The sequence below is a fragment of the Myxine glutinosa genome, chromosome 14, assembly GCF_964187855.1.
Source record: "Myxine glutinosa chromosome 14, kmMyxGlut1.1, whole genome shotgun sequence".
Lineage (NCBI taxonomy): Eukaryota > Metazoa > Chordata > Myxini > Myxiniformes > Myxinidae > Myxine > Myxine glutinosa.
Genome location: NC_136274.1, coordinates 75,756,931 through 75,779,437, shown reverse-complemented (window position 1 = coordinate 75,779,437; position 22,507 = coordinate 75,756,931). Strand labels below are relative to the sequence as shown.

The window sequence follows — 22,507 nt, the reverse complement described above, 5'->3', positions numbered from 1 at the left end:
ACAACTATCTGAAGTACCCAGCGTTGCCTGGATAAATACAATAAAATATGTTTAAATATTTCCTGCATCACAAATTGGGGAATGTTGGCCTTATGCTTTCGCATGAATTACAAATTTTAGGCGTTGGAAAATGCTCTTGGACCACTTTCCCTTCTTTTTATTAATTGTATATTTTAAATACAGTTATCCCCCGCTTATCGAAGGCGTTACACACCTTTATATCCCTTCGTCATGCCATCCTTCATTACGTAGGAGCTCGTTTTACATTATTTCTTGTCGGAAAATTCCACTGTTTCCTCACCGTAAATTTTCATTCTTCGAGCAAAGCCATGTGCTCCGTATGTGGATGGTTTTAGTGCAAGTGACATGAAATATTATTATTCACCTGATGATAGAGACAGGAACACAAGAATAAAGTTAATTTAGTTTTAACACCGACCAAAAGAGTGTGCCAACTTCTGGGCGAACCTGTCAGATTAATCGTCCCACACAGCTTCAATTATATTCAGATCTGGGCCTTGAGGGGGCTGTGAGTATTGTTCTATATATTAAAGGACTTTGCTTCATCTTTCTTTTGGAAATAAGTTTTAATTATTCCAGCTGAGTGCCTGGGATCATTTCATTGCTGTAAGATGAGGTTTGGACCAACAAACATTGCACCACTGTGGAGAGAGAGCATGATGGATGAAACTTTGTTTGGACCAACAAACATTGCACCACTGTGGAGAGCATGATGGATGAAACTTTGTTTGTGCGTTGCACAGTAAATATACACGGTACAGGGTCTCCACAAAGACTTGTTCCGGTTTGGTTGTAATCAAAGTTGTAATAAACAGCACCAACACGTTGTGCGCACCCTGTACTGTTACACTTGCGGAATTCTAAACACGCCGATGAACCACCAGGCTGGAAGGGGATGACGGGTCACCACATCCACCCGTAATTTCGTGCTGGTCGTCGAAAATTTAAGAACCGCGTGCATTGATGTGCCCTCCCAGAGAAGGGGGTTGGGGGTGAGAGGGAGGGTGGGAGAATAAAAAAAAACACAGACACAGCGAGGACTTCCAGGAAAGGAGTCGATATTTCAGAAAAGTGGATCTGGGGTGAATTAACAGGGGTAGTATTGAAGAATCCCTAATCTTATATGATAAAGGAAGACTCTACTTTTGTTCCTTGTTCGGTTTATTAAAACTCAAAAGGGTAGGGCAGTACTTACTAAATTCAAGACATTGACTTATACTAATAAAACGAACTGAACTTTAACAAAAGCATCGTTCTGCCGGTCGTGGCACCCCAATCCTGGTTCTGAGGAGATCTTCCGCCATCCTTGGCCAGCGCAGCTCTCTCCTCGAAGTCCCTTTTCCTTTATATCATAAATGCTTAATTCCTTATATGGAGATGGAATTCAAGACTCCGCACGGCTCAGATAGTGAGACACTCTGGTTTCCATCTTGGAGAATTCTAAGAGTAATTTTAGACAGATGTTCTCTGTTAAAATGATAAAACACCGTTATCTGTTCCCCACAGGTCATTTCCTCTCTGACCCATCCGAAACAGGAATTGTTCCTCCCTGGTTTCATTTCACAGAGAAAAACACATTTTAACAAGAGGAGAATATAAATAATTATATGCCTCCACAGTAGAAAAGATCAAGGTTTTGCATGTGGGAAGATAAGAGATGGTGGTGAACAGATGTTTTAAAGACATGGAGGGAGGAGTGGGATTGAAGAGAGTGAGGGAGTTTGGTCCAGAGGCGGGAGAGAAGAGGAATGAAAGAGTGAAGGTGAGCATGGAGTCTTGATTTTGGTAGTTTCACCAGAAGAGGGTTGCTGGCACATCTTGTGCGACCAGTCGGAATATTTGGAGGACAGAGCACAGACAGGGCTGGGGGGGGGGGGGGGGGGGGGGGCGGGGGGCAAGGCCGGAGAGGAGTCGGAAGAAAACAGAAAGACCACCAACCTGCCTGCGGTGAGTGAGTGAAAGGCCCTCAGAGTGAGCTTCATCGTGGGAGATTCCATTGATTCTTAAAGCTTTGGTTTCAACGGCGTGGAGCCAAGCCGGAGCCGGAAGCTCGGAGCATGGCTTTTCCAAAACTACACGCACAACTTTGATGATACTTGACCACAACCATCAATATCCTTGATGGATTCAACTTTGTTCGCAGCATTTAATAAAGCATATCAGAGTCTGAAGGGTCTTCGGGGGGGGGGGGGGACCGCCATCTTGGTCAGCTCACTGCACCTCTCGCTGGGTTCTTACGCCGCCATTTTGTTTCGGCCTACTCATACATGCCTTGCCTTGGAAACACGATCGATATTATCATTACATAATTGAAGCATATCCTCAAAATCTGGATTCGGATATGATGAGTGGACGCTGTCGACTAAATAATGTCCAAATCTGGAGTAAAATCTGAACAAATTTACCATATTTAACGATTAGTGAATGCCATTCAGCCTGCTTTTGCAAGCCATGGCGTTAGAGTAGACAGAGCTCCCTTTTTGTTTTTATTCACAAGGCCGGGGAAGTTTTGGTGTGTTTTCACAGCCTTTTTCTTTTTTGCTCTCAGTCGTTTCCACATGATTTGATGCTTGAAATCGATCCGTTTTATAAATTCCTCTGCCATTTCAACCAGAAGCAATCGGCTTGCTATCGCTAGCCAAGCCAGCCGTTCCTTATCACCCATTTCGCTGGAGTGCTTGCTCGAGTGCTTAAGTCGCTTGGTGACGGCTCCACAAATAAAGTGAGAAATGCCTGTGTACTTTTTAAATTAGTTACAAGGCCGGGGAAGTTTGGGTGTGTTATAACTTATAACACCCTCTTTGAATATGATTAACGAGGTGAACCACCACTTAGTAACCACTATTCAGGCTGCTTTTGCAAGCCATGGCGTTATAGTAGATAGAGCTGCCTTTTTGTTTTCACATACCCATTTTTTCATTGACTAACATGTTTTGTGCGAATATTGTCACTCTCCCCCTCCCCCACTGCCTCGCTCCACCCTCCCTCTTTCTCCCTCCACCCTCCCTTTTTCTCTCCTTCATTTCTCTCTCTCCCTTCCTCCAACTCCACTGCCTTTACTTCCCCCTCCCTTCCCTTCTCCTCACCCTTTTCTTCCATCCCTTCCGCTCCCCCTTTCCCTTCTTCCCACCCCTTTCCCCCCTTCCATCCCCCTCATCCTTTCCCCTCCTTCTTTTCCCTTCCCCTCCCCCTCTCCTCAACCCTTCCCCTTTGCTCCCTTCCCCTTCCCCCCTCCCTTCCTTTCCCTCCTCCCCCTCCCTTCCTTTCCCTCCTCCCCCTCCATCCTCTCTCCCTCCTCTTCCTCCCTTCCTTCTCTTCCCCCACCCGCTCTCTTCATATTCCCGTCAGGCGCCGTTGCCATTGCTGTCCAGAAGGCAGACAAAATCACCACTGTCCAGATCCTGGGGTATCCCCGTGTCACCAGAAATTTGTCAGTACCCTGCAGACCTGGTGTGTCGTGTGGCACCGCAACCTCTGAGGACCCACTTGGCACCTCGGCATCCTCAGGGACCCCGTGTGACACCTCAGCAGCTTTGGGGGCCCCGTGTGACACCTCAGCAGCCTTGGGGGCCGCGTGCTGAACCTCATCATCATCATCGGGTGCTCCTTGCAACACCTCAACAGCCTTGGGGACCCCGTGCTGAACCTCATTATCATCATCGGGTGCTCCTTGCAACACCTCAACAGCCTTGGGGACCACGTGCTGAACCTCATCATCATCGGGTGCTCCTTGCAACACCTCAGCAGCCTTGGGGACCTCGTGCTGAACCTCATCATCATCGGGTGCTCCTTGCAACACCTCAGCAGCCTTGGGGACCCCGTGCTGAACCTCATCATCGCGTGCTCCTTGCCACACCTGAGCAGCTTTGGGGATCCCGTGCTGAACCTCATCATCATCGGGTGCTCCTTGCGACACCTCAGCGGCCCCGTCCTGAACACCACCATCATCAGGTGCTTCGTGCGCCACCTCAGCAGCCGTGGGGACCTCGTGCTGAACCTCATCATCATCGGGTGCTCCTTGCGACACCTCAGCGGCCCCGTCCTGAACACCACCATCATCAGGTGCTTCGTGCGCCACCTCAGCAGCTGTGGGGACCTCGTGCTGAACCTCATCATCATCGGGTTCTCCTTGCAACACCTCAGCAGCTTTGGGGACCTTGTGCTGAACCTCATCATCATCGCGTGCTCCTTGCCACACCTGAGCAGCTTTGGGGATCCCGTGCTGAACCTCATCATCATCGGGTGCTCCTTGCAACACCTCAGCAGCCTTGTGGACCCCGTGCTGAACCTCATCATCATCGGGTGCTCCTTGCAACACCTCAGCAGCTTTGGGGACCTTGTGCTGAACCTCATCATCATCGCGTGCTCCTTGCAACACCTCAGCAGCCTTGTGGACCCCGTGCTGAACCTTATCATCATCGGGTGCTCCTTGCGACACCTCAGCCTCCTTGTGGGCCCCGTGCTGAACACCAGCATCATCGGGTGCTCCTTGCGACACCTCAGCGGCCCCGTCCTGAACACCACCATCATCAGGTGCTTCGTGCGCCACCTCAGCAGCCGTGGGGACCTCGTGCTGAACCTCATCATCATCGGGTGCTCCTTGCGACACCTCAGCGGCCCCGTCCTGAACACCACCATCATCAGGTGCTTCGTGCGCCACCTCAGCAGCTGTGGGGACCTCGTGCTGAACCTCATCATCATCGGGTGCTCCTTGCAACACCTCAGCAGCTTTGGGGGACCTTGTGCTGAACCTCATCATCATCGGGTGCTCCTTGCAACACCTCAGCAGCCTTGCGGACCCCGTGCTGAACCTCATCATCATCGGGTGCTCCGTGCAACACCTCAGCAGCCTTGCGGACCCCGTGCTGAACCTCATCATCATCGGGTGCTCCGTGCAACACCTCAGCAGTCTTGGGGAACCCGTGCTGAACCTCATCATCATCGGGTGCTCCGTGCAACACCTCAGCAGCCTTGCGGACCCCGTGCTGAACCTCATCATCATCGGGTGCTCCGTGCAACACCTCAGCAGTCTTGGGGACCATGTGCTGAACACACTAATTCTCTCCACACCCCAATTTCCCGCTGCCTTCAAGATATCTCCCACAACTGTTGAACAAGTGTTGTCAATGAACAACGTGTAAATTTCAACTAATTTCCCATGATGAGAGGCAGGGGTTAGGGGGAGTGCTGCCTCAATCCTCATCTTATTGTTTATTTTTACTATTACAGTTGTTTATTTTATTACATTATTCACACCGAAACCCTTAAATCCGAAGGCGAGGTGGAGGGAAGGCGAGGGGGAGGGAAGGCGAGGTGGAGGGAAGGCGAGGTGGAGGGAAGGCGGGGTGGAGGGAAGGCGAGGGGGAGGGCAGGCGAGGGGGAGGGAAGGCGAGGTGGAGGGAAGGCGAGGGGGAGGGAAGGCGAGGTGGAGGGAAGGCGAGGGGAGGGAAGGCGAGGGGGAGGGAAGGCGAGGGGGAGGGAAGGCGAGGTGGAGGGAAGGCGAGGTGGAGGGAAGGCGAGGGGGAGGGAAGGCGAGGGGGAGGGAAGGCGAGGTGGAGGGAAGGCGAGGTGGAGGGAAGGCGAGGTGGAGGGAAGGCGAGGTGGAGGGAAGGCGATCTAGCCGGAACCCGGGTGTTATCGCGAACACGTTTACTAGTCAGGGAATATTGCAAAAATCTGGGAACAAATTCCTTACCAAGAAATTTCTTCACCAATGTGTTTGTAAGGGTGTCCACGAACACATTTCAAAAAGTTTAAATTCAAGTCCCCTAGGGGAACCCGTGACAGGGGTCAACAGGGGTCAATTACCTTTTTTAAGATCAAATTTTTCTTATATTTACATTCTGGGTCACAGTATCCGACAGGAAGCATCAAAATTATTCAAAGTAGGCTCATTTTAAAGCTAAGAACATATCTGACATGGTGATACCTAAAACAAATCAATATGTTAAAAAGTTTACACAATTCTGAGCAAAAAATAATAATTTTTTGTCATTTTTGGGGTAAAAATTAACTTTTATGGTCCTTCTGACCAGAAAATTAACCACCTTCTGAAAAGAAAATTAATTAACCACCTTCTGACCTGGCCCCCTTCATCAGTTTCTGCTCGATACAGATGTCACACCAGGTGCCAGACCAATCATGGCAAGAGTAACGGACAACGTGATTCCCGTGAGCAGTGAAACTTTCGAAGGTCTCCTTGTATCTCGGCGAAGTTTCGAGTTGCTTCATCAGCTGACAATACAGCCGTGCGCCCTTGGCGTATTGATGATGCCCCGCAGCTGAAAAGGTGTCCAGCATCCTGGTAACAATGCAGGACAGGTGCCCGTCGTGGTCTGCAAGTCGTTCAGTTTTAATGAAGATCTTGATGACATCGACCATGTAGTAATACTGCACCCAGAGTGCAGGCGTTCTTCCTCCCTCGACGAGTCTTTTGAAAGTTTCTTCAAACCTCTGTTCAAACACTGCAACTTTTGGCGCTGTGTGTCTGGCGCCCATCTTCCCATCAGCTACCATCTTCATGAAGGTCCTCATTTCACTAAGCTCCTCCTCAGTGAAGGCGTGTTTCATGACGTGCTGACAGATGGATGCATATATCAGGAGGTGAGCGCGGATCGCCTTGTCAAAACACCCTCCATTCAGGATGTGGTCGGCCGTCGTACTCCCTGGATAGATCAGCTGGAGCAACTCTAGGAGTCCAGAATCAGCCATGATATTACCCAAGGACCCGAGGTATGACTTTAGCAGATGAAACCCACCCAACCTGAGGAGAGAGAAGAGAAAAAAGAAATAAATAGTTATAATTACAGAATTCATTCAATATTCAGACCTGCAAAAACATATGATGGCTAATTCTCAGTTTAGTAATGCTTGATTCTGTGCCCACACAGGAGTCGGGGTGTTTAAACATAAAATTTTAACACCAAAAGTACTTTACACCAAAATACTGTTGCGGATATGAGGACTGTATTTTTTTGATTGTGTGTATTATTATTATTGCTCGAGTCTGGCCCCTCCTGCCTCCAGTGTTGTGTAAAGGTTAAAAGGGCGTCCCGGTAGTTAATTCCATAAAGCACACATTGAAGGACACGATAAAACCCTTGTTCAGTAGCTTATATCTTTATTATGTGTTTTAGATTAAGGCTTTGTCGTCCATTAACATGACACTCCATTGCACCAAGTGAAAAAGATAGATTCCCTTCATTCCCATTCCCCAAAAAACCTCCATTTCCCCTTTCGTCAATTGCCATTCGCATTGCCAACCAACAATTGCTGCCATTGGCCACGAGGCAGGGTTGGGGAAGAAAGGCGTGGCCGCCCGTCGTCATCAAGGGCGGAGCCAGAGGGTCGCGCGACCAACCAGGGCCGAGGTGAGCACACCGATGGGCGTGTCCTGAAGGCCGGCGGCTTAATCGCCGGCGGCGTTATAAAAGCGCGCGCGCAAGAGTGACCAGGGCTGAGCTGCGTGGTGAGGTGAAAAGAAAAGAGCTGGGTCGTCAGAAGAGAGCTGAGTTGAAAGGGTCCAAGGCAGAGCTGGGTTGTGAGGTCCAAGAGAAGAGATCATCCAGGGAAGCACAAAGCCTGCTATTCGTCGCCTTGCTCGCCAGCAGCAGCGTCCACAGCAGCAACAACACTCGACAGCCGCTTGGGGCCTGGACGGCGGTTTTGAGCAGGGCCGTGAAGGAACGGCGGCTGCCCAACGCGCCGATCGTGCTGCCGGACCCATTGGACTTTCCTCTCCTTCCAGCCATTCCTGCCTACAAGTTCCCCATTCGTGTACGTGAGTTTGTTCTGTTTGTTCTGTCCTGGGTATTCAATTAAGTCTGTATAAGCTAGTATTTTCACTGTGTCTCTAAAAGCTTCTGTATATTATTTTATTATCTTTCCTTCTCCTTGGTTACTTTGAGCCTGTACAATGTACATAGTAAATAAATTTAGTAGTATTTTCAACCTTTTGTCTTCTTCTTCTTCCTTTTCTTCACATCCGTCGTTTTAGTCTTTTCCATATTGAATAGCTGTGGCGCGATACGGCCAACGTCGGGTGAATCGGGTGAATCGGGGAAACTGTTAGGCCGCGGTGCCTCCGCTCGGCAAACAACATCCTTAACCGCGGACCGTAACAATTGGTGTCAGGAGTGTCGGATTCGGACCTGGGACTAAATTCATTTCGCCCAAATTTTGGACACAATTGTACAATTGGCGTAACAATTGGTGTCAGGAGTGTCGGATTCGGACCTGGGACTAAATTCATTCAGCCCAAATTTTGGACACAATTGTACAATTGGCGTAACAATTGGTGTCGGGGAGTGAGATACGAGGCCCGAACCAAATTTTTAAAACAGCTATAAAAAAATTTTGGTCAAAATTTGGAGCGGCCGAAATTTGTTTTGTTAAAGAAAAACCCGAATTTTGAAATCGCGCCATGGCTGGTCAAGGCGATCGGATGCAGGTGGGTGAGCTAGAAGGGGGGTTAGGAGTAACCCAGGATCAGAGGGGGGAGAACAATGAGGAGGTGGTTGAGGAGGTGTCAGGCGCGCAAAATGGCGTCCTCGCGCAGGTGGTTGTAGCGGCACCAAATTTTGCCGCGCCCGTGACCGTAGCAGCACCAAATTGCGCTGCGCAGGTGGTCGCGGCAGCCGAGCCAGAGATGCCAGAGTACATGCGAGTCTTTATGATTCAAATGATGGCAAAAATGGATGCTCAGGGGGAGCGATTGGAGGGCCAAATGGGACAAATGGGGAACCGGATGGATGCTCGGAGTGAGCGATTGGGAAACCAAATTGAAGCAATAACGAACGGAATGAGGGCCGATAAGGAGGAAATGGAGCAGAGGGACAGAGACCACAGGTTGGGCGAAAGGGTCCCAGGGGTGCTCGAGGAGGTAACGCGGGTCGAGAAGCGCTGGTTGAGCGAAGTGGAGGAAAGCGCGGGTACAATGACGGGGGTAGAAATCGCGACACAGGGTTTGGAAAAGCCGGCGACCGATGAGGTAGAGGTAATTTTATTAAAGCCAACGGTCGTCGAGGGGAACAAAGACAAAGCAGTAGTGGGTACAATTAAAATTGAAGAGACGACGGAGGTAGCCCGGGAATTGCAGGGAGAAATGGAATATGTGCAAGGTCGGTGCTCAAATCGTGATGTGGTGCTCACTAACCAAATAAAGTGTTTGCAGGTGCGCGTGGAGAAAAGGATCCCCCAGGTGAGTCGTGCTGTATATTGTGCGGGTAGATTTTGTAGAAGGGGGTTTGGCGCGAAGAGAATAGTCGCACGATTGGGATTGATATGGCACCCGGGCGTTGGTAAAGGGTCCCGTGTGAGTGGAAATGGCACGCGTGTGAAAAAAAAGTGTGCGTCAAGGGGTGAGCGTGTTACGAAGCGTGAGTGTGATACCGAGTGCGAGCGAGAATGCACCTCGGGGTGTACGGAGTGTGACAGGGAGTGAGAGCGATACGGAGTGTACGTGCGAGGGTGAGAGTGACCCGGAGAGTGAGTTGGTGGTGGAGCGGGTGCGAGAATGCACGCTTGGAATGGTTGAGGGTGTGCGAGGAAGCACACCTGAGTTGGTCATGGCGCGGGTGTGGGAGAGCCCATGTGAGCGCGTTAGTGGGTGGATGCCAGAGTGCACGCCCATGGTGAGTGGTACGGAGTACGTACCAAGGGAGAGTGCGCAAGACGGTGCGCGAGGTGTGTTAAAAGAGTGTGCGAACGGTGAGTGTGCGCGAGAGGTGTGGTGTGTAACAGGGAGTGCGTTGGTGGAATGGACGGACGGCGTTGGAACGCCGGGTTTTGTGAGGGTGAAAGGGGTGGCGTATGCGTGTGAGCATGCAGGTGAAGCATCGACGGTAACCGGGTTAGCGGTTAGAGCGACGGATAGCCGATGCGAGCACTCGGGGCACGGTGTGCTTTGTTGGATGCAGGGCCCGGCGTGGATCGAAGCTGCGTCGTTTCTCTTCGAAACGTCGTTGCCGATTCGGGCTTGGCCCCGCCCTGCACGGTCGAGTCCGGGCCTTGTCGGGCGAGGCGACCGGTCCGGTTCAAGGGCGAGTGGGAGGAAGCGGTACGGTGCCCCCTCGTGGGGACGGGGTTCCGACCAGGGGAGATTGAGCCATCGGGCCCGGGACCACAAGGTACCGCGCCGAGATGGTGCGTGGAATCTCGGGCCGACCAAACCACCTCCCTTGAACCGAAAGCCGGACGGATTCAACCTGCAGGCGACCAAACCACCCGATGTCATTGCTCGGCTTTACGAAGCCGAGTTTAATGATGTCATGACGCACCGAGGCTAGGATATAGCGGACTGTGATGATGGTGATAGTGATCGTGATTTGATACGAAATTTAGAATCGTGAGTAGAATTGGCAGTAATTGGAAAATTTTTGATTTGTGGAAATTGGATGAGAAAAATTTATAGTAAGAGATGCCCCATGTGATGGGATGGCAACTCTGTCATCCCTCACACGGGGGCAAAGGAGCACTAGACTTATGGGGTTTATGGCAGTGTAAGCTCGCCGAGGGAGGGTTTGGATAATGTATAGGGACCTAGGAGATGACATTAGGTAACGTTAAGATTAGTTAGTGACTGATACCTGTAGTGGGGACGTAGGTAGATTAGTGTGGATGATAATGACGAGGGAGCGCAATAGTTTAAAGGGACGACTGGGAAGCGCAAGTTCCAGAGGGGAGTAGTTAGATGAGATGATGCCGTGTGTTTGAGGATCAGAAGTGTATTGTGAAAAGTGTGTGAGGAACAGGTGTGATTGCACAGGTGTGCAACTGAACAGGTGTATGGAGCAGTGTATGAGTGAGAAGAATAGTGAGATGAGTGTAGTGTTGACCAAATGGTCCAGGAAGGAAGGAGGGTGCAGGTGGCACCATGTAAGATTGCACAGGTGTGCAACTACAGGTGAATGGAGAACAGGTGTATGGAATAAATGGTATGGAATATATGGAGTATTGGAATGGATGGTCGTGGAGTGAGTATGATGGAAACTATGGAGTGGAGTGGATGGTGCGAAGGTGTGAATGGGGGAAGAGTGGACCCCCATCACGAATACCCGGGGCGGGTAGTGTAAGTGTTAGGTAGAGGGTATAGGTAAATTGTGGTTGGATATTGGCATCTGTGGTGCGGGTGACAGAATGGTATTTGGATGGGTGCATTAGTGTTGTGGAAATGGCTGGGCGTGTAGCCTGTTAGTGTGTGTAGTTGGTTTGGGCACTCCACCACTGTGAGGATGTCGGCCAGGTGAGGCCGCAGGTGGGCTCTGGGAGCCGGTAGAGTTGTTGTGGATGGGGCCCGAGGATCCGGAGGACGGACCCGGGTAGCCCAGTGCCAGAGGGCACCGAGTGGGGTGACAGAGCCAGGAGGGGCCTTCCCCAGTAGATAGGTTAGGTTAAGGAGCAGGTAAGCTCGGGTGGCAACTACAGTGGTGGAGGTGTGCAGGTGGGTAGACCTGCTGGGAGAGCTGCACGACCCAGCCCAGAAATTGTGCAAGGGCACCGGGCGATGAATCGGGGGAGTGAGACCCCAAATTTGAGAAGCACCACAGTTTGGTCAATGGGAATTGGTTTTTAGAACCCATAGTGTAAGTTGGCCAATGGATTTGCAGGGAAAGACCCCGGGTAGTGTAAAGTGTGTTAATGTCATTTAGAGGATAGTTAGGATTGAAGTCTCCTCGCACCATCTGCATCCACTCACCTGAGATGACGTACCTCCACACCCTGCCAGGTGTTTTTATTATTTTTGATGCAAATGTTTGGATTGTGAGACGCATCATGACGTGGGTGTGACATTGTGCTGTGTTCCATCTCTTCCTCCTTATGAGGATTGATGATGAATTTGGTGATGGCAAATTTTGGTTAGAGGGATTGTGGGAACGAATTTGGTATAGGGGAAATATGGGGAAGACGTGACGATAGCGACGAATTTGTAAATGTGTAGATTTTTGTAAATATGGGGTAAGGGCAAGGGTAGAGTAGGTGACAGGGGGGGTGACGTACGGTAGGGACGAGCTTTCTCACTTCGCTCTCCGTACGCACTTCGCCTTGCATTGCCTTTGTTGATGTGTACCCTTGTGACCTTACCCCTCGCTCATTTGTCTCTCCCCCCTTTTGTCTCCCACATGACCTGTGCACCATTGGGCGCCGAGGGGAGCGTGCGTGAGTCCGCCATTGTGCGCCCGGAACTCCCAGAACCAGCTATCTGCATCGATGCACCACATTATGGACCACATGTCTGTGGCCGAGCACCACTTATGGACCCCATGGGTTGGGGCAGGGCCCCTCTGCTGGAACCGGCCATGAGGGCCCGAAATCTTGCTGGCGGACCTTGGCCACAGGGCACCGATGCCCCACAGGTGAACCACACTAGTCGGCCCTGTGGGCCATAAATAAAATAAATAAACATGGACACGTTTGGGCAAGTTTCATTGCAAATAGGCCGCCAGTAAGAAAATGAAAGACAACATCTGGAAGAAAATAATAATAGCCAGCAGAGAGAGCCGAAGAGCAAGAGACCACCTGCAGGGTTAGGGGTTGTTTGGTTATTTTTATTGAGGAACAGTGATGACTGTGCACCGATTGGTGCTTGAGGGTGTGTTGGTGCGTTTTGGGTGCTTTCATGGTGCATTGATGCAGAGCAGACTGTCTCCCCCCCCAGAAAGAACAATCACAGGTCCTGGGTTGCGTTTTGTAAATAAAATAGCGTCACTGTAAATAATGCTCCCCACTGTCAGTGTGTAGTTTGAAGACCATTCCGCAATTCGGTTAGCTGTGGGCGTGAGTCTGTTAGGCAGGGTGCAATGGAGCAGCGGGACATATTTATCTATGTTTTAAAACTGTCGCACTCAGGGTCAGGTTAAAAGTAGAGGGAACTACACCTACGTGTCACACTAAATTAAAGTTGTAGGCCTGGGACGTGCCTAAGAGGAGGAGGGTGCAGTGTTGCGGATATGAGGACTGTATTTTTTTGATTGTGTGTATTATTATTATTGCTCGAGTCTGGCCCCTCCTGCCTCCAGTGTTGTGTAAAGGTTAAAAGGGCGTCCCGGTAGTTAATTCCATAAAGCACACATTGAAGGACACGATAAAACCCTTGTTCAGTAGCTTATATCTTTATTATGTGTTTTAGATTAAGGCTTTGTCGTCCATTAACATGACACTCCATTGCACCAAGTGAAAAAGATAGATTCCCTTCATTCCCATTCCCCAAAAAACCTCCATTTCCCCTTTCGTCAATTGCCATTCGCATTGCCAACCAACAATTGCCGCCATTGGCCACGAGGCAGGGTTGGGGAAGAAAGGCGTGGCCGCCCGTCATCATCAAGGTCGGAGCCAGAGGGTCGCGCGACCAACCAGGGCCGAGGTGAGCACACCGATGGGCGTGTCCTGAAGGCCGGCGGCTTAATCGCCGGCGGCGTTATAAAAGCGCGCGCGCAAGAGTGACCAGGGCTGAGCTGCGTGGTGAGGTGAAAAGAAAAGAGCTGGGTCGTCAGAAGAGAGCTGAGTTGAAAGGGTCCAAGGCAGAGCTGGGTTGTGAGGTCCAAGAGAAGAGATCATCCAGGGAAGCACAAAGCCTGCTATTCGTCGCCTTGCTCGCCAGCAGCAGCGTCCACAACAGCAATAACACTCGACAGCTGCTTGGGGCCTGGACGGCGGTTTTGAGCAGGGCCGCGAAGGAACGGCGGCTGCCCAACGCGCCGATCGTGCTGCCGGACCCATTGGACTTTCCTCTCCTTCCAGCCATTCCTGCCTACAAGTTCCCCATTCGTGTACGTGAGTTTGTTCTGTTTGTTCTGTCCTGGGTATTCAATTAAGTCTGTATAAGCTAGTATTTTCACTGTGTCTCTAAAAGCTTCTGTATATTATTTTATTATCTTTCCTTCTCCTTGGTTACTTTGAGCCTGTACATAGTAATTAAATTTAGTAGTATTTTCAACCTTTTGTCTTCTTCTTCTTCCTTTTCTTCACATCCGTCGTTTTTGTCTTTTCCATATTGAATAGCTGTGGCGCGATACGGCCAACGTCGGGTGAATCGGGGAAACTGTTAGGCCGCGGTGCCTCCGCTCGGCAAACAACATCCTTAACCGCGGACCGTAACAACACTTTTAAACCAACAGTTGATTACACCAAAACTGATTAAACCTTAGATAACCTAACCTAACCGTACCTAACATTACCTAACCTAACTATGCACTCCCCCCCCCCCCCCCCCCGAACCCCACACACACACACACAGTGCGCTCACCTTGGAATGATGGGTAGATTCGTCTGCTTTATGATATCCACAGCCTTGAGCCAGATGGGGAGATCGAAGATCACTCTGGCGACTTTGTCCCCGGAGAGCCGCATGCACTCTTTGAGAGTGGTGAAGATGGTCCTGTGGTCATTAGGGTCACCTTCGATGACCGGGAGGAAGTCGACCTGCGTGCTCTGCTTGGCATTATCTGCATGGATTCTCTTCATCCAGCCATTCCAGTTGGAGTGCTGGAACTCGAGATCTTGGGCTTTGATCACCCACCCTGCTGCCCAGAGCGTGTCTCCCGGAGAGAGGAGTGGCTTGTCTTGTGTCACGGAGGAGGAGAGCTCAGCGATAGGAAGAAACGTGATGGCGTTTATCCCTGTTTGTTTCCTGTTTGTGAATGGAAGAATCTTCACTTCAGCTGCCTTCAGGATCTTAGCCTTGTCGAGTGCCTTCAACTTCACCCTGTTGACACCTGCTGTCGTTCGATCATCTGCAGAAGGTGGCGCCGGAGAGGTGACTTTAATCAAACCCATTGAATGAAAGGGAGTGTTCCCGTAAATAGAAGCAATGTTCAAATCTATATTGTCTCCAACAAATTGAGTGATTGCACAGATTGAGCTTGTATCCCCAACCTCCATGGAGACCACCTGATCGTCACTCTGTATTTCACTTTCACCGGCTGTCACAGCAACTGATACATCCTCAAGTGCAATGTCGACCTCTACCTCATCATCTATCTGATCATCAGTTTCTTCAATAATGGTACCAAGAGCACCAGAAGCATCAGAGATGCCAACTCCATTCGTGTCATTGAGGAAGCAGTATTTGTAACTTTGTGTCTCTGCGTAAGACTCAGTGTACCCCAACCGGTGTAACTTGTTGAGCATCCGCTTTGACCCAAATCTATGGTCCAGTTGTATGGCAAGCCCTATCTGGTATGGCAATACCCCTGACCGAGGCCAATAGGCCTTTATGAAGTTCTGTCCCCAAATGGCTACTCTTTCGTCTGTCTTCACTATCGGTCTCAAGAACATCTGAAGGCTCTCAGGAACAAGTGCCAGCTGAGTACTCGTAGGCTGGGCCAAATCGGAGGTGATTTTCCTAATTCAATGTAATTTACCTAAAAGTTGTGAGTGAGTATCAGGAACAAAATCATGAAAAAAACATTCAAAAATATTGACGTTTTACGGTCAGACAGCCCGTTACCATAGCAACAGTTACAGACGACTCAAAAAATGCCTAAATTGACGATTTCTCAAGCTGTGTTTGACCCCCAGAGTTGATTCTGGTACCAAAAGATGCAGAATTGAAAGCCAAGGATGATTGGATAGCTTAACAATGTCTGTGACACAATTCAATACCACTTTTATCCAAAAAACTGATTTTTGTCTGAAATTTCAAGCATATTTATGGAAAAAAATTGAAACTTTTGCTTTTTAATCATAGGATAACCATTAATCAGATTAAATTTACTTTAAATTGTCTTTTACAACCTTGTATTGTCCAGTTTTTATAACTGTTATAACGTTGTTTAAATTTGGCCATCTTCATTTCAATAAAAAAAAGTTAACAAAAGCAGCTTACAATCATTAATTTTAATGCCTGCTTTCGGTTGTTACTGTAACCATTCATCAGGGCGTTCAAGGCGCTCTTGCACACATCAAGGATAGGCGCTCTTGTCTTCGATACAACGGCAGTGAACTCTGGGGTCAAGAGTGGAGTCGTAGTAAGACTGGAGACTGAGTTTGGCAGGAGTCTTCTGCAACTGGCGTGTCAGCACCACATCCACGAATTGGTTGGAGGGGCGTCTTGCTCAATAGTGTATGGCCCCACCACAGGACCTAATGAACAGCTGTTCAAGCGACTGCTCAACACTTGGAGTGAATTGGACCAGGGCAACTACACATTGGTCGAGGTGTCTGCTCAACAGAGAGAGCTGGCTGGCCATGTACATGCCACCATCACCTTCCTTCAGACGTGGATGGACAATAGCACAAAGGAGACTCTTTGACACGACTACCTGGAGCTGGCACACCTCACACTGCTGTTTCTTGGAGGGACTGTCCCTGATGGTATGAGGACCATCACTATCAAAGCTCCTGGGGCATTCCACCACGCCCGTTGGATGAGCAAGACTTTATACACTATAAAGGTGGCACTCTTCCGTTGGCAGCTGGGAGATATCTACACACCCGAAGAGCTGGAAGACATAACCAGTCTCGCTGCATTCATGTCAGTCTTCTACACTAAAGCGTGGTTGACATGTACCAGTGCTGCAGATGCACCATCTAACGACATGTACCTGATGAAGAACCTCCTCAAGGCTGAGGCCAGTATCGCAAAGAATCCAACAAAGTGGCCTGCCAAATTTCTGTCCTTTGTGACTGTGGCCCGAGAGAAGCTACAAAACCATTTGTGGTACCTCTCAGAGAGATTGGTCTCTTTGGCACTCTTCTCGGACAGAACGTCATCTGACAAGCAGACTATGAGAAGGGCTATGCTCAGGTACCATGGGACTGCACATAACATGATACAGGAGATGCCAGCCTCACAGCAATTGGGGAGTAAAGCCCTCAAAGACTTTGTTGGTTACGACTCTTGGAGCATGTTTGAACTCTTGGGTATTGACTCCAGTTTTGTCAAGCTCCCCGTTGCACAGTGGCCCACCTCAGACAGCTATCGTCATGGCAAGGAAGTTGTGGCCAAACTCCCAGTTGTCAATGACGCAGCAGAGCGGACACTTGGACTCGCCACAGATTTGAACACTAACAAGGCCCCCAAATCTGAGGCGCAGCTCCAGGCTCTATACAAGGTTGTGAAGGGCGTCAGGGAGAAGCTGCATGGACTGGCAACATCCACTGAGGTTGTGACTAAGAAGTCATTGGCCTCCATTGATTACAATTGGGACTAGGTTTTTTATTTTGTTATCAATGTTCAATGTCGGACCTTAAATTTGAGACAAAAAAGCTTAATCAATGACAAAAGTTAATATAAAGTACATTTAATTTGACTATAGCTCTGATTAATTATTATCGTATGATTAAAAAGCAAAATTTTCATTTTTTTTCCAAACAAATGCCTTAAATTTGAGATAAAAATGAGTTTTTGGGATAAAAGTTGTATTGAATTGTGTCACAGACATTGTTAAGCTATCCAATCATCCTTGGCTTTCAATTCTGAATCTTTTGGTACCAGAATCAACTCTGGGGGTCACACACAGCCTGAGAAATCATCGATTTTAAGAATTTTTTGAGTCGTCTGTAACGGTTGCTATGGTAACGGGCTGTTTTACCGTAAGACGTCAATATTTTTGAAAAACAATTTCATGGTTTTGTTTCTGTTACCCAGCCACAACTTTTAGGTAAATTACAACCTTGTAGTATGAAAAATTGAAAATCACCCCTGATTTGGCCCAGCCTGTCAGTGAGTAGGGATATCGGTCATACTGTGTGCAGTGGGATATAACTTTGGGTGTAGATCAATAGTGGCGATGTCGTTGCAAATGAACTTTAGTGCAGTCTTTATGATCTGAGTCTTCTCATCTCCTAACTGAACATTAACATGATGCTCTCGCAGAATGTTGCTGGTCTTATCTTTAAAACAGAGCACATCTGCCCTCCTCTCCTGTGACGCGAAATACAGTGTGTCATGGTATTTCTCTTGGAGCTTCTTCTTTAGCCACTTCTTCGAATATGCGAGGCTCTGATCTGGTGACTGATCAAACTGCTGCAGCTTTCCGTGGACTTGGTCAGGTGTCATCACCCCGTGCTCGAGTTCAGAGTCTAACCATTCGCAGAGCTCATAGAATACAGCCGCTCGCTCCTCATCCGCTTTCCTTCCTACCTGAGGATAAAAGATTGTTATAATTAATAACTTTCAAGTTCCAGAGGTTGATAATACTAGGGCGTGCCCGTACGTGGGTGCAAAAAAACATGCGTGCAAACAACAACAACAAAAAAAAACTTTGAAACCACGTGGCAGTAACGACCACAGAACCCCCCCCCCCCCCCCTCTATTTACATGAAATGGTTTGGTCCATTCGCAAAGCCAAAGCGAACGGCTTGCGAGTACGGTAGAACCCCCCCCCCCTCTATTTACATGAAATGGTTTGGTCCATTTGCAAAGCCAAAGCGAACGGCTTGCGAGTACGGTGACCATACCTTGGGAACCACTTGTCCGATTAATTTCAAACCTTGAAAAGGCACATCCTCGGGTCCCCAGCAATATACCTGGCAAGTTTCAAGTATATCGGACCCGTGGTTGTCGAGAAACAGCGGTCACAGACAAACACACACACACACACACACACACACACACACAGACACACACACATACACACAGAGATTACTGGAATTATAGATTTGATAATATGCCTCAACTTTGAATGATTGAATTTGAATTCGCCTCACTGAGTAAGAATCATACTTTTAGATCACTTACATCTTTAGTCTTGGAGTAGTGACCACCTGTCTCGAATAGAACTTTGCAGCGCAAATGATACAGGGTTTCCTCTGCTACGAAGTCGTTGATCCCTTCCAGGCGGCCAGTGACTTCAGTGCCCCAATCGTCCTTGCGACCCTGTGCTGTCTTCAGCAAGCTTGTCTTCAGTCCATCCGCGGTCAAATTGTCAGGAACTCGGTATCTCTTTCGAGCAGTCTCTGTAAGGGAGTGGAGAGTGGCTCAATACCAGTTCATGCGATCCCATCCCATGCAAAATGTGAATACTTCTAATAATAACTGTATTGATTCGTCACTACCCATCACATACCCATCACTACCCATCACATACCCATCACATAACTACCCATCACATACCCATCACATACAATGTCATCAGTTAGACCGATTTATGCTTATTACTCTGCATAAAATTGTTACACCCTTCAATCTAACCTGGATGATTTGGGAAGAGATGAGCGGGCTGGTTGCAAAGAATGCATACATTTTTGTACAGAAGCTGAACGGAACGTGGACTCGTAGAACTGCATGCAGTAGATGCACTGAACCCAGAGAAAATGCGTCGTCTCTTCATCTGTGCTGACTCTTTCTCCTTCCCTGCTGCCCCTGCAATAGATCAAATGTGAATTATTTTAGAAGTTTGTTCACATGAAATATCACCAGTATTTAAACAATAATGTTCAGGTCAGTAAATAATTATTCCCTGCCTAGTAAAACAGGTCACACTTACGAGTTGACTTCATGGTGACCTTGACAGACATGTTGTACAAATCACGTTTACACTCGAAGTGGTATCTCAGTCTTCCGACATTCCATGCCTCCTTCATGCGCTCCAAAATTGTAGCATTTCCAACCGCTTCTGCATACGCCAACCGAGTAGGGTAGCCGTTAGGAGTCGCCTGTGCGAGCTTCTGAGCTGGCGTCTCCGGGCCTTCACAGATGAAGCAATTGGGCGGAGGTGCGGGAATAATGTCTACGTCCGTACTGCTAGCCTGTACTGCCCTACAAAGGAAAAAGCTAGGGTTAAAAAATTAGGGTAACAAAAGAAAAATACCTGTAACGGTTATAACAATTTATGTTACAATAAGGGAAAACAATAAAGGTCAGTGACCTTTCATAGTTTCAATTTTATAAATACCAGAATGTTTTACTTATAATACATTAAGGCTGCATATCTTGGGCAGTTTGCTGGAAACTTTCAGAAAAATGAAACGAAGGGGTATCTACCTAGAAGACGAATTGTAGACCAGAAAAGTTAATTTTTACCCAAAAAATGACAAAAAATAATTTTTGTTTGCTCAAAATTGTGTAAACTTTTTAACATATTGATTTGTTTTAGGTATCACCATGTCAGATATGTTCTTAGCTTTAAAATGAGCCTACTTTGAATAATGTTGATGCTTCCTGTCGGATACTGTGACCCAGAATGTAAATATAAGAAAAATTTGATCTTAAAAAAGGTAATTGACCCCTGTTGACCCCTGTCACGGGTTCCCGTAGGGGATTTGAATTTAAACTTTTTGAAATGTGTTAGTGGACACCCTTACAAACACATTGGTGAAGAAATTTCTTGGTAAGGAATTTGTTCCCAGATTTCTGATAATATTCCCTGACTATACATGTTGTTCAGTGTGAAAATTTAATTACAGCGTGACTCACGCACTCGAGTCACATAATTTCATAAATGACAGGCGCACACTACTCCAAAAATGTGCAAACAGAACAAATGTAAAACGCGAACACACCGTACTGGAAAGGAATGTACGCCATTGACAGTGTTGGGACGTCACACGCTAGGAAATGGGAGTATGTTTTTTCAATTTAAATTGTATGTTTTTTGGTATGTTAAAGACTGATTATTTTTCTACATCTGTGCATTAAACGCACCCCCCAACTTTTAACGGAAAGTGGTTTCAGAGAAATCGTTTATTTATTTATTTAATTCGATCCAATATGGCTGCCCAACCACATGACTTATGACATCCCACGTTGTCATTCGTGAACAGTTGGCAAGCTATCGCCGGCACCATGAACAAACTACAAATTTCTGACGGAACTACTGCTGGGAAGGCAATGACAAACCATCTAGTATAACCTTTACAAAATCAATGTGTATGTATTTGTGTCCACGTGCACGTGTATGTGCATATCTTCTGTATAAGGGGGAGTGGGATCCATAGCTAGAATGTATGAAGGATTTAATAATGCTTTGTCAAAATGTGTTGTGGAGGAAGAAACATTTTTACAAAAGTCACTTTTCTTTAAAAAAAAAATTTGGGATCCAACCTGACATCTGCCGATGGGAGACCTCCATATGGAGCGCCCCGAAGTGCGCACCAACCCATTGGATGACTCCAGCAACTGAGATCGCTGGAAATGAAACTGTATCTCTGGATGATAAGGATGTTCACAGAAAGTTGATTTTAATGCTGATTGTGAAATAAAAAATGTTGATAGAACAAGAAAACAGCAGTGATTTGTAAGTTGGGCAGACTGTTTCATTGCATTACCTTTTAGAATATTTTTTTCATTGCAGATATAACAACCATTGCAGATATTCAAAACCAAATAAATAACAATAAATCAAGAACAACAATCAAACAAGTAAATTAACAATAAATCAAAAACAATAATCAAATAACCAAAAGTCCACCATAAGCTCATTCCATCCAAAGAAAAACCAAGATCCCAAAGTTCACCCTTTCCCATTCCCAGCAGGGCGCCCAGGGCTGGGGCCCGGGTGGCATCCTCGGAGAGCGACAGCGGGACCAGGAGTGGACGGGAGGAGGCTCACATAGCCACCTATGTATTTCTGCCTTCAGGGTTACCTGAGGGTCCGGGCAGCCCTTCCTTGCCTCCTTGAGGTCCTTCTCCTTTACCTTCAGTCGTTTGGCCTTATAAATGGGCCAAGGGCTTTTGCTCACTGGAGCCTTCCCCTTAATTATGGCCCCTCCTCCCACGTTTCTTCACCTCCCAGCCACTTGAGTCAATATCCTCTTCGTCCGAGGAGGAGCTGTTACCCTCTTTTCCTCCCCTCATCGAGGGCTCGGCCTCCAGCGATCCCGCGTCAACATGCCGTGCTGCAGCACCCTCCTTTCTCTCCTCCTTCGCCTCTTGCCAAACACTGGAGAGGGAGGACAACAACGGAACCCTGCCTCCATCATCTGGCCGTACTTTTCCTGGGCCAAGGGGCCTTTCTCACCCTCCTCCTCCTTCCTCCTCCCATCCTACTTTACTACGGGAGGAGAGGGAACAGGCACACCAGCCACCGCACTTATACCAGTCCTGGGGATAACACCCTACTCCACCCGCAGATGCATGCATCTTGTTCGCATAGCTCTGCGGGCAGGAGCGGAAGGTGGTGCCCTGTTGCACCTCACCTCAGAGGTGCAGTGCTCCCTCAAATGTCCCAATGTTGCCGTGTCCTGGTCCATGTTCCCAAACCGTTCCGGATAAACAGGTGGGGAATTAACATCAACAAAAGGAGCGCACAAGAGGAGCGACCATCCGCCACAAACCCAAGACCAGAAGAGAGAGAGTACGACCGCCTCCAACGAACGCCAGGACCAGACGAAGAGAGCAAAGGCAAACGCAGCCATCCTGGTTGAAAGCCAGCACCATAGAGTCCAAGATGGCGAGACAGCGTCTTTTTCCTCTCCCAGCTCTCGAACGTTCCACGCTGACATGAGACATCACACTCTCCCCAATCACCAAGCGCGACTCAATCATCCCATCGCGCCTCCACCAATCACGAAGGCCGGGGCGTGGCCAAGAAGGCCACGGGAGGAG

At 48.3% G+C, this 22,507-nt stretch overlaps 2 protein-coding genes across 2 annotated transcripts in view; both read right to left on the bottom strand.

The window, feature by feature from the left end:
* Nucleotides 1-5,217: 5,217 nt before the first annotated feature.
* On the bottom strand, nucleotides 5,218-16,501 carry LOC137418845 (uncharacterized). The gene is made up of 2 exons (XM_068104987.2): nucleotides 14,264-16,501; nucleotides 5,218-6,784 (listed from the first exon to the last, which is right to left on the bottom strand). The coding sequence occupies exons 1-2, from the start codon at nucleotides 15,292-15,294 to the stop codon at nucleotides 6,088-6,090; spliced, it is 1,728 nt and encodes a 575-aa protein (XP_067961088.2). The 5' UTR covers nucleotides 15,295-16,501; the 3' UTR covers nucleotides 5,218-6,087.
* Nucleotides 16,502-16,659: 158 nt separating this feature from the next.
* Nucleotides 16,660-22,507, bottom strand: part of LOC137418699 (uncharacterized) — a 41,522-nt gene continuing 35,674 nt past the window's right edge. The window contains exons 4-9 of the mRNA XM_078768280.1: nucleotides 21,005-22,457; nucleotides 19,449-19,577; nucleotides 19,154-19,324; nucleotides 18,701-18,918; nucleotides 18,421-18,489; nucleotides 16,660-18,103 (exon numbers count right to left, since the gene is read on the bottom strand). Coding sequence (XP_078624406.1) covers nucleotides 17,681-18,103; nucleotides 18,421-18,489; nucleotides 18,701-18,918; nucleotides 19,154-19,324; nucleotides 19,449-19,577; nucleotides 21,005-21,032 — 1,038 coding nt within the window. The 5' untranslated portion in view covers nucleotides 21,033-22,457 and the 3' untranslated portion in view covers nucleotides 16,660-17,680. The remainder of the gene's footprint in view (nucleotides 18,104-18,420; nucleotides 18,490-18,700; nucleotides 18,919-19,153; nucleotides 19,325-19,448; nucleotides 19,578-21,004; nucleotides 22,458-22,507) is intronic.